The 12,387-nt window shown below is 37.1% G+C and overlaps 2 protein-coding genes across 4 annotated transcripts in view; one reads left to right on the top strand and one right to left on the bottom strand.

Moving 5' to 3' along the window:
* LOC116848321 (graves disease carrier protein-like) overlaps positions 1–2,863 on the top strand; it is a 3,953-nt gene extending 1,090 nt beyond the window's left edge. The window contains exons 2-7 of the mRNA XM_032824305.1: positions 52–144; positions 230–363; positions 892–1,077; positions 1,287–1,437; positions 1,640–1,781; positions 1,954–2,863. Coding sequence (XP_032680196.1) covers positions 52–144; positions 230–363; positions 892–1,077; positions 1,287–1,437; positions 1,640–1,781; positions 1,954–2,128 — 881 coding nt within the window. The 3' untranslated portion in view covers positions 2,129–2,863. The remainder of the gene's footprint in view (positions 1–51; positions 145–229; positions 364–891; positions 1,078–1,286; positions 1,438–1,639; positions 1,782–1,953) is intronic.
* Positions 1–9,830, bottom strand: part of LOC116848385 (serine/threonine-protein phosphatase 2A catalytic subunit alpha isoform) — an 11,959-nt gene extending 2,129 nt beyond the window's left edge. The window contains exons 1-7 of one of the 3 annotated variants that reach the window (XM_032824602.1): positions 9,506–9,830; positions 7,759–7,968; positions 6,966–7,229; positions 6,708–6,880; positions 6,440–6,547; positions 6,128–6,230; positions 1–1,453 (exon numbers count right to left, since the gene is read on the bottom strand). In XM_032824602.1, the coding sequence (XP_032680493.1) occupies positions 6,158–6,230; positions 6,440–6,547; positions 6,708–6,880; positions 6,966–7,229; positions 7,759–7,968; positions 9,506–9,607 (930 nt within the window). In that variant the 5' untranslated portion in view covers positions 9,608–9,830 and the 3' untranslated portion in view covers positions 1–1,453; positions 6,128–6,157. Of the gene's footprint in view, positions 1,454–5,822; positions 6,231–6,439; positions 6,548–6,707; positions 6,881–6,965; positions 7,230–7,758; positions 7,969–9,505 lie in introns of those variants that run through there. The other 2 variants (XM_032824522.1, XM_032824436.1) reach the window with 2 other exon arrangements.
* Positions 9,831–12,387: the final 2,557 nt, after the last annotated feature.

The raw sequence follows: 12,387 nt of genomic DNA, 5'->3' as shown, positions 1-12,387 counted from the left end.
TTTTTTTTTTTTTTTTTTTTTTTAATATAGCGATATGTATGAAAATTGCAGGTATTGCCGGCATATGTTCAAAAACAGCTGTGGCACCATTGGACAGGATAAAAATTCTATTGCAAGCACAGCATAAGCATTATAAACATTTAGGTGAGAATTTTAAGACTTTTCTCTAGCGAAAGATATAGTAAAATATTATCAAATTTAGCATCATACATATTTGTCATTTGTGCAGGCGTTTTCTCAGGGTTAAAGCAGATTGTACAAAACGAAGGGTTCTATGCTCTGTATAAAGGCAATTTTGTACAAATGGTTAGAGTCGTTCCTTACGCGGCAGGACAATTTACAGCGTATGAAATATATAAAAAGGTAAAAAGGAAAAAAGAAACAAAGTTTTTCTTATAGGAAATCTCTTAAATAAATTAATCAAACGAATATTTTGTACCTTCTGTGCTATGTAATTTCTGTCAGATAAAAAAAGTAGATAGATAACAAAATTAAGTAAGATGGAAATATGCAATTTAATATGTCTGGCAATTTATACACATATAATTTACATAGATATATTCAAGTATAAAAAAATCAAATTAGTAATCAAGTAATTAAAGTAGTTAAAATGTAAAGTGGCTATAAAAAGACAAGAAAATATCAATTGCAGAGTGCAGTCTGTAGAGAGCAGTTTGTAGAGTGAGATTAAAATAAAATTGAAGCACCTATTTCATTTTAAGTGTTCGTTGAATAAACCAAATTTTTATTGAGTTTGTTGAATAACCCAAATTTGTATTAAAATACTAAAAATGACATATTCGGAAAAAGAATAATAAAACAATCATATGTATTAATTATTAGTATAATTGTTACGTATCTTGATATTAATGTTCACGTAATTCTTTTCAGTATTTAGGAGGGTCGTTCGGGCAATATTCGCACATTGATCGATTCTTGGCTGGAGCTGCTGGAGGTGTCACAGCAGCTACAATCACATATCCGCTCGACATGATTAGAGCGAGGCTAGCCTTTTTAAGCAACGGCGACACATTTTACACTGGAATATCCGATGTTGCTACAAAGATTTTCCGACAGGTAAAATGCAAATTGATTGCAAGGAAAGGTTAGGTTCTTCCTAAGATAATGTTAAATTTACATGGATCTTGCGACACACACATACACCCATCACTGATTGTGATAGTGTCCATGTAAAAAAAAGAAAAAAAAACTCATTACGAATTCCCGAGTAATCTATTCGGTTTTTCATATCGCATTAACATACATGACGCTATCAAATGTTTTAGGAAGGCGGTTTTCGTGCATTATACAGAGGATATTTACCGAATGTGATAGCGATAATACCGTATGCTGGATTATCCTTTTACACGTACGAGAAGCTGAAATATCTATGCATGAAACGTGCGTCGGATTACTTTTGTTCTAAGCAGGATAGCGGTGAGTGCTTCACTTTCTGAATCCAACATAAAACAAATATTTCGTGTCAAAAGCAATTAAAAATAGAATACTGAAGCTTAAAGAATTCATGGTGCGCAATTACAACGGAGGATCGATAGATCAAGGATTGTTTACGAAAAACAGAAATAACGGATAAATAACAGAAATAATGATAGTAATATAATAATATATCTTGTCGTAGGCGGTCTCGTGTTGAATGTATTCGCGAAGCTTCTATGCGGAGGTGTTGCCGGTGCCGTAGCGCATACCGTCTCTTATCCATTAGACGTCACTAAGAGGCGCATGCAATTAGCTATGATGCATCCAACTACGTATAAATATGGGTAAGTAATATATAACACACCAATAGAATAAAATAACAATAATGCTAAACTATTAATGTATTTAATATGTCTTGCTGTCTCCTTTTTTTTACGATGTAGTCAATTTGTTCATGATGTCAATACTTCTTTCATCTGAATCTTATTAATCCACATAATTGCGTTATTCTTTTAGATCGGGAATGTTGTCCACTATACGCATGATATATCTTGAAGACGGTGTTGTAAGAGGTTTATATCGTGGGATGACCGTCAATTTCTTACGATCTGTTCCATTCGTGGCGGTCGGTTTTACGTCATATGAGATAATGAAGCAGATGCTGGATTTAGACACGGGAATAAAAGTGTAATTTAGATAAAACAGACATAATTGTCCATTGTAAATAAATCGAATAAATTTACATACATGCGTATATATCGGTTACACATGAATGTCAAATTTATTTGCACTAAGATTTATAGTTTTTATGCTTCTAATTTTTTTATAGCACAACGGATATATTATACTATACTATATTAAAATTGTATATTATGTTATTTCCATGAAGATATACAATTATTTGTGAAAAGAAAATGAAGAAAAAATTACGCACTTATACAGTAAAAATAAATATTCTATTTATTTTTTTGTATTGTTAAGGTTTTTTTAAAAAACGTTAATAAGAGTTTTTAGACGAGTAAAAACAATTAAAGAATATTTTTCAACGGAATATTTCACATTTAATTTTTTTTTTTTGATAAAACGACTCCTTCTAGTTATGCTATATCCAATTCAACTTTTCGATCAATATATTTATATTAAAATTTATCAATCGTATTTAGCATCAACAAATTGTAACATTCTGTGATAAGTTCCGTTAAAATAATTAAATATATTAACAAGCTCAATTGTTAGCACTTTGTATAGATTTAGATTTCAATGTATTAAGAGTACGACAATATCCATGTGAAATGTACAAATAATGTCGAACAAATCGGCGAGACTAAATTAGTGGTTATTTTTATACATAATGTATATATTGCTATAAAGACAGATGAAACTTTAAGCAAGAAACAAGATACTAAATAAAAAATATTTTCCTAGATACGCTAAAATGCTTATTTATATGCACAACTAAGAAGTATACTGATAAAGTTTTATCTTTACACATATTATCTTGATCACGTGTAATGTAGACACTCACAGATAAAAGTAAAACAACATAGATGGGTACAATATATATCAGATTCGTAAAAAAAAGATGAAAATAATTAAAAATAATTACACAGGAAACGAATCTTATGCACGAGACACGTGTATCCTTGTGAAATACTGTGAACGTGTAAAATACAAACAAAACTCCATCTAAATGTGATAATATCTCTTTATTTTTCTAATTTCTTATAATGAGATGACATTATAATCATACGTTCATGGCATTTTTTCAGTAGTTTCTCGTCACAAATGTGGACTTGTCCGAAGCCAGACTTTGCAAGCTAAAGTGTAAAATATTTTAAATGAAGCTCATGTTACATAAAGTCACGAGGAGTAAATCGCGTGCTAGGACAGCCCAATTCTATATTTACCATGTACAATCGGTTTTAACATTACGTCGGATAATATTAAAAAATTATAAAAGCTATCACGAAAAATGTTCCACTTTATCGAGATATATAAAATTTGCTCCGCGCGTATTTTAATATCCGAATTAATCGTATATCAATCATCCTACGTTGTGTTAAGTATGAAATGAAAAACTTTTCCGTGTCCTCTCGAACAGTTAAGATTATTATCATCGTCGTATTTATATATGCGTATCAATTAATTATTTACTTTAGTACAATAAGAGTACTTACGAAATTTAGATCAACGAAAAGTACTCCAAGATTGCAAACGAGAATCTAAGTATACAATAGCTCTGTCCCCGTGTTTGCCACTGCGAAATCGAAACACGATATTATCCGTGCCGGATACTATCTATGCGCGTTTTCAACAACGGATTTAGCGGAGCGTTCCGTATCAATTTTGTTCATAGTATGGGAGTCGGTGCGCAGTGAGAGGGGTAATAAATAGAGCAGATACAAAATTAGCTATTACGGTAGCCGGTACCTATTATTCCTTCGCTGTACCTCTAATTAACTCCGCCTTCGTTCCCGTCGCATTATAATACTACAAATGGTGGTATTCTCGTTCTATAGGAAAATTTATTCTTATTGTTTGTAGTCCAAAGAATGTGTGTGTATTTTATATATAATGTGTGTGTGTGTATGCATACTCGTATATATACGTATATACGCGTATCGCAATAATAGAAAACGAAAAGGAGTAAAATAAAAAAAAATGCTCGACCTGCATTGTGCACAAGAAAGAAAGTGTTCGCGCGTCGCGTCTCCACACGCTGCTCTTCCTGTGCTATGTATGGATTTACAGTCTTAGTAAAATTGCTATAATGTGCATCTACACACTCCACGTTCGCCTTGTCGTCCTGTCACCCTACAGCAATCGTTTCAATTATGTGTTATATACTCGAATTGCAATGCTTAACATTATTCCTATAAAATACATCCGCGTGCATTTCTTTCCTTTTTTCCTCTCTCTCTTTCTCTCTCTCTCTCTCTCTCTACCTCTCTTAGCTGCTCACATTGTACACAATGCTCCTGCATTTAACGAATATGAAATTTGACACAACACATTGGGTTGCTTTGGCTTGCATTACACATGTTTATTTACCAGAAGCATTATTTTATATACCTATTAATTAGTAAAAAGGTCATCGGTAGGTTTACAAGCAATCGATAACTTCTTTTTTTCGTTCTTTTCAATTTAACCAACGTGAATGCATAGATTCATTCTGTATAAAGTACATACGTACGTGTGTGTATATGTGTGTGTGTGTGTCTCACTTTAGAAGGCAGATAGAATTGATGCAAAAGTGTGTTATGTTTCCTGAATTACCCGGCATTGATCGATGCGATACACAAATTAACTCTAAAATGCAGTTTGTAAATGAAAAAATTCTATATATATATATATATATATATATACGTGTGTGTATGTGTATGTTTGTATGTATATGAAGATGTTGCTGATAAAATGTCAAAAAGAGAAACAATACGATACACGATAAAACGAATTCTTTTGCGGATGACGTTAAACTACGATCAATTTATCTAAATGAAACAGAAACGTTTAAAGCGCGGATGTAAATATCATTCTCATCGGTTTCCTTTTTATTATACAAATATGTATTATTTCGCAAAAATAATATTATGAGTAATAGAAAGCGACGTCAACGAGAACATTTACATTCGCATTTTGCAGGTCGCATCTACGTCATTTAGATAAAAATGTCTACGTGCCTCTCACCCGGAAGCGAATAGTACTGCGAATTTTAGCGAAGCTATTGCTCATCATGATTCTGATGAATCCGTATGTGGAATGCCACGTTAAATACTCTCTTTAACAAATCCGCTCGAAAATTACATATTTATCGTAAATTCTCCCGTATGGCACAATTTAACGTATGCCAATGTAACTGTTGCATCAACTCACCTTTGTATTTCCTTCAAGTGGAACATATCATGCCCCATTCACACCGCCAATAACGTGACAATCTCTTAAATATAAATTACGACTGTCTTAGTATATTTTTTTCTTTTTTTGGAATCTTGCATGACAGTTAATCGCGTTTAGAATACACGCATTCGCTTAGAACACGTTATTTGCTGTTTCACTTTTATATAAATTCATCTCCCACCAAGTTTTAATAGTTTCATTCAAGATTACAAAACAATACGATGAATATTTTTCCGTTCTACCTATATGTATATATATATATATATATATATACACATATATATATGTATATATACATACAACATACATATATATATATATATACATACATACATACATACATACATATATATATACATACATATACATATATTTACGCGCAAATGTGTGTATTATATATATATATATATATATATATATATATATATATATATATTCAGTTTTTTTTATAATAAAAATACAAGCGGATATAATGAAAATTGTAAAACTCAATGCTACAGGTGAATTTAATCGGTACGTGTGTACATTATTGTATTCTTCCTCTTATTTCTCCTTTTTTTTAGTGTACAAGTAATGTTGTGTCTACATGTATCGTGTAAGGCACGCACGAAACGTGCGTGTGTATCTATTCTATCTTTCAATGAGACACCACAAAGTGAGCCATGATATAATACTTGGGACTATATGTGGTGTGCAAAGATCTTGTGTGATCTTTACACTCATTAGCGATGTTCTATCATAAGTTATGTTTTCTGGCGTCACTATAATGTCAGGATTGTTTCCATTCCCCTACCTTGAGACCTAGCCCTGAAGCTTAAACCCCTTAGAGGAAGTAGTCTGGCGTTCGCCTGGTAACATGTGGTTCTCCACGTCTTGGTGCTGGATCAAATTGTAGGCTGTAATAAAACCGAGATAATTAATAATTATATTCTCTTTTATCAGTAGAAAAATGTATTACATTTTGGAATATTTAATTATAATATTTTATATTCTTTATATTTTCTTCCCACGATAAAAAATAGCGTTTGGAAATATTAAGCATGAGAAAGTAACTCGCATTTTATACTTATGAAGTTGATAGAAATATTTAATTATCTATACTTACAATGAATATTTTAAAGCATCATCCAATTCCATAATCGCAGCTTGATTTCCGCAACGATAACAGTAATTAGGTGCAGAAAATATAGTCACAACATTGCGGTCATGACACCTGTAATGAGATAACAATGTAAGTAATATATGTTACTAATGCTATGATGATTCAATTTATGTACTGTGAAGGCATGCAGATTATGCTGGATAAGCTGTGTATACAGAAATGAAGAACATAGCTAACTGTATTAATCAATACAAAATATTGATGCTCTTACCAATTATAACCCTCCATAACCAACTGGTGGGCTCGTGATACAAGCGTTAACCCGTTGGAGTGGTTAAACGTTTCGGAAATATCTTGACCGAATGTATATCCTGCACCACGGGGTGAAATACCCCACCCTCCTCTGTCGTCTGGATCTGACCAAAGTAGATCGCACATGGGACCCTATATCAAATTAAAATAAACAATAGAGATGATAATCCCATTGCAACAATCATCGATCCAACCAACGATCACGGTGAATACTAACTTCGTGTGGCACTTCTTGAAGGCGATCTAGAGCACGTATGTGATCTAAAGTGTCAATGGACGGTGACAGACCACCATGCAAACAAAATATTTGACCATCGACCAATGCTGTCAGTGGTAGGTAATCGAACAAGTCCGTAAAGAATTTCCACACATTGGCGTTGCCGTATTTACGTAAACACTCGTCGTAAAATCCGTACACCTGTGTGATTTGCCTGGATTCATGGTTGCCTCGCAGGATGGTTATTCTCTCTCGATATCTCACCTTTATGTGTGCAAAGTGAAAGAAAAAACGAATTTAGCATAGGTATATATATATATATATATATATATAATATATATAATATATATATATATATATATATATATATATATATATTGCAGTAAAGCAGCAGACATGCACACACACTATACAATAAAATAGAATATACGTCAATCTGTACATATGCATACGATACTAATTATAATCAACAATACAAATGTGAGTACACTGCTGGCTAAAAGTTTGGAATCACCTACTGATTTGTTATAAAAGCAAATCTTTTGATGTTTTGTTGTGATCTGGTAAAGGTATGTTAATAATCTAATCTAATTAGCATATCTTAAGATATGCCAATATCTTTGTTGCAGTCTTTATCACTTAAACTATGAGCTATAACTTTAAAAGAATACAAACATTAAAACAGCTCTTGGAAATTGTATCTTTGATAAAATTTCTCTCTGTTGCTCAATTGACATAGTGATTCCAAACCTTTGGCCAGTAGTGTTATTGGAAATTGTATGTTGCACTATACCTTAAGAGCTACAAGCAGAGTGACAGTTTCGACCGAATAATAGCCACGGTCTACATAATCACCCATAAAAAGATAGTTTGTATCGGGTGATTTGCCACCTATTCTAAACAGTTCCATCAAATCGTGGAACTGCCCATGAACATCTCCACATACTGTCACAGGACATTTTACTTCTTGTACATTTGATTCCTTAGCTAAGATTTCTTTCGCCTGAAAATTTCAAATATTATGAGATAACCTCGATAATAATAAGTACAGCCTCTGTTATTGTAAATATTGTAAACAAAAAACGAGCAGAATAATTAATTCAAGAGAATGCTGTGTTTTCATCTTTCCCTGTTCCAGCGTTTTGCGATATACGAATTTTCACGGTCACGTGAAACGAGCGCGTCAAATAAACACAAGGACAACAATCGAACGGAGTCAGCGGAATCACTTCGAATTAGAAATAACGCTGCGCTGCAATTTGAGAATATCACGTGAAACTAATGGCGCGACATTCTTCCCGGGGGGCAAATGAGTTGCCAATTACAGATACAATTACCGATACATATTTAGAAAAGCAAGCACTTTGGCCAATTGGCATGATAACACCGACGAAACACGAGCAATTAATCGTTGTAAAGCGCATTTCGGCTGTAATACTTCAAGAGTCTAAGTATAGTTCATTCAAAAATACTCGCGTTTGCACTTCTGAATCTCATTTAACTGTACTGTTTACAAGTGAAATTCAAAGGTTGAACCTTAGGTTAATCGGGCTGAATGTTCTTGAAGTGATCTTTCGCACGAGGAATCATTAATTACGTTAACTATTAAAATCCAACATTGAGACATCAGCATTCTCCATTGTTTGTTGTTGAGATACACGCTGCAATCTTAGCTAACATCATGCTCAATTTGATCGTTTCTCCTCTGCGTTGGTTCAATTAGCACGATGACAAAGTGTCGCGAGAAAGCTCCATGATTCATAGACGAGATTAACGTTTTGTCATCAGCTATCTCGTATCACAGACGGAGATACGAATTATCAGGGGGACAGAGTGATTGACAGGTGCCAACGCTGATATTGCAATATACACAAGTTACTGTTATCTCGTGACACGACGTCACGCGCGGTGCACGTACCGTCCTGACACGGAAAACGTTCGCAAACGTGACGTTTACCTGAAACGCGCGAGGGGGATCCACTTTCGTACTAATACCGATTAATTGCAACATCGGCAGCGCGACGACATGCACCTGTTGCAGATGCGGATCTGCGCGTTTAAAAGCGATAAAAACCAAAATAGAATCAATGAGCGAGGGATTTCGTCGTCGTCGTTGCCGCACCCGTCTTGCAGAAGGTGGCTACCAACGACGAGGACGTCGGGAATCGCGCGCGAGCGAGATCGAACGGCGATCGAACGGGAGGAAGCTCGCGGGAAGGGGAGGGGGCGTGGGTCACCGATCTCCGCGGGTCATCCCTACTAGGATGACGCGTATGCGACACGGGGAACAAATGCGTTCGATGGCCCGACGCGAGGCATCACCGTGGGTCGAATTCGCAGGTATATATATACACACACATACAGATATATACCTATGTACACATACACACGACGATATACCTGCCGTCGAGGCAGCACGCGATAGTCGAAAATGCGAATAATTAACGCGAGGCCGCGACGTGCCGACCCGACGTCGGGGACGCGCTTTCGATCGCCGGGGTCGCGTGGGTGGGAGATGAATTCCGCCTTGGGTCGGATACCTTATCGCAGAGAGTTTTCACTTGGCTTTCTGTCAGTTGTTTGCAGTCGTTTAATTGTTCTATCCACTGGTCGAGCTCTTTGAGCGACGCCTTCTCCTCCATCGTACCGCGACGGCCGCCTGCACGGACAATTCACGCGTGTGTGCAATACCGTACGCTCCTTAGCACATGTAATCCGACGCCGAACGTACCCCTCTACCTTCGCGAAACTAAATCATTCGGGTTTTTCGCCGCTGGCCGAGAGCCCCGCAACACAAATACCCCGTAAGAGCGAGCGCTCATTCAACAAAATGGCCGAACGCCGAGCGCTGGCGCGATGACGTCACGCCGTATTCATGCGTGAGATGCCCACCCGATCCGCCGTGCGCTCGTAGGCGCCATCGCTCTTTGCAATTCAGCAACGACGGATGGGGATTTGGGTATTTTTACTGCATCTTCTCCGCCAGCCCAGATTTCAAACGCATCGAAAGACCGATGAATGCGCTGCAGTACTGTTTCCAGATCAGTCACGCAAATTCGATTGGGTAGATGATTGCCGACTTCATTGGAAATCGGTCTTGATCTTCACGCTGGAAATACTAGTAATTGCACTTTTGTACACTTTTCTACAGTATCTTTAAGACCGGTTCACATCAACATTGCTGATACATATGTTTCTTGCAGTTTTATTAACAAATGTTACATTAGGTCTGTTCTTTTGCTCTGCATACTGCACTGGTGCAATAAGTTAGAGTGAGACAAATATATATTTGTTTCGGGTGGGACCCGATTGACCACGATACGATTGGACATAGATTGTAATGATTGGTTCGACCTAGTAATTCACTAGATAATTGTTTTCATCGGTTGGTTGTGTCCAATCGTGCCGTGGTCAATCGGGACGCTCCCATTTGTTTCACTCTAACTTATTGCACCAGTGCAGCAGTGCAGAGCGAAAGAACAAACCAATTGTCTCATTCAAAATTGCTGAAAATAAATGTTTTCAACAAGATATGAAACAAATTAATCACACTTTAACTTTTACCTGGAGAATATAATTTTGTTAAAAACATTTTTTTTTATTGGCTTTTTGCTATTGTTACCAATGACGTATATACATAGACCAAGCATTCCTATATTTCTGCTGTAGCAGCGAGTGAAACCGGAAGTTGGCAGTTTAAAACAGAGTGAGAAAGTTGATTTGTCCTTAGTGCTTTCTCATTCTATCGTATAGAAAGAATATGGCCGCTGTCAAGCTGTCAAGTGTATATATAATGCAGTGCAGAATTAAAAGAATAAAACCGTATATTTCACTTATCTTATAAAATTATATAAAATTGATATTTATAATATTTTATGCTGTGTATAAATAATCACAGCAATTACTTTTATACTATTTTCATTCTACTGTCACATGAAAAAGGTTAGGTTGCTATGACGGGATACAGTTCTTGGATAAGGTTTAGTTCTGTAAATAGTTATATTTAGTGCTGTAAATGTTTCAGAGCGACGTATGGATCAAGCACATTGCTTTATTTAACGTTTTAAAGTATTTGCAGTGTTAAACGAACTCTCCTTCTTGACAGTCAATAATATAATATAGAGTGAGAAAGCACTAGGGGCAAATCAATTTTTTCACTCTGTTTTAAACTGCCAACTTCCGGCTTCACTTTACGGACAGAATGCTTGGTCACAGGTTGCATTCCGAAATGCACTGTCAGTACTGAAAATCTATAGTTCATGTTACGTATATTATACCCGCGAGGGTCGCGGGGGGGGGGCGGTCCCCCTCGGAGGGCCCGCGGGAGATGGCCCCGCTCTGACCATCAAGACCGGGGTCGCGGCGCCGGCTGGCTTTCGGCCGGCGCCGGGGCAGTAATGTCTCGACTTTCCCTCACCCCTACAGGTTGCTGGGGGGAAGCGCGGGTGCGCATCCTCCAATCATAGCGGCCCGGGAAGGACGCGGCGTGGTATTGGGTCGCACCGCACCGCTGTAAAAGGATGGAAGCACGACCGGGGGTGACTATCCCCCCCGGTTTGGGAGGTGTCCTCCGGACAGCGAAGGGGATTCCTGTGGAAGTCATACGCAAGTAGTTCCCGCGGGGCCCCCTGTCGAAGGGGCTGAGGACGGACCCACCAGAGGTTTTAATGGGTAGGACCCCCGCCGATTACTCGGCGGGGAAGGAGTCCTACATAACCCGTGGTCCCCCCCCGGGGATCACGGGTATACGTAAAGCATTTCCCCTGATTTAATTAAAAAAAAATGTTATGTATATTATAGAATTTCAATATTGGCAGTAAATTTCAGATTGCAGCCTATGCATGTACGTCATTGGTCGCAGTGGAAAAAGCGCTCAGTGAGCAATCAGCGATTATCGGTTCTTACTGTTAGATCTCTAAATCTAGACCAATTACATTGACGAATTGCTCAACAGTTGCACATTCGTCATTGAGCAATTCAACAATGTAATTCGTCTAGATTTAGGGATCTAACAGTAATGGCTCCTGCACACAGGATGCGGTAATGTTTGCCGCGCGGCGGAAGTTCGCGCGACAGCTAATCAATGTGCTGCTTTCCGTAATAACTTTCTAGTTCTTACGGAAAAACAACATATTGATTGGCTATCGCATGGACTTCCGCCGCGCGGCAAGTATTACCGCGTCCTGTGTGCAGGAGCCATAAGAACCAATAATCGCTGATTACTTACTGAGAGCTTTTTCCACTAAACGCATCCATTGGGCTGCATTCAGAAATCTTACTCGGTGAGTAGAGTAACATTTAATTAGCCAATCAGGGCAAAAAGAACTAAGATTTATTTATCATGATTGGTTTATTAAAGTAACTCTATCCATCGAGTTGGATTTCTGAACATAGCCTTGATTGTTACATAGGGTGTTTACGA

Source organism: Odontomachus brunneus, unplaced genomic scaffold, assembly GCF_010583005.1.
Source record: "Odontomachus brunneus isolate Ranch 3 - 2012 unplaced genomic scaffold, Obru_v1 Obru_scaffold_001, whole genome shotgun sequence".
In the NCBI taxonomy this organism is placed as follows: domain Eukaryota; kingdom Metazoa; phylum Arthropoda; class Insecta; order Hymenoptera; family Formicidae; genus Odontomachus; species Odontomachus brunneus.
Note: the sequence above shows the minus strand (reverse complement) of the source record. Positions and strands in the feature narration are given on the sequence as shown.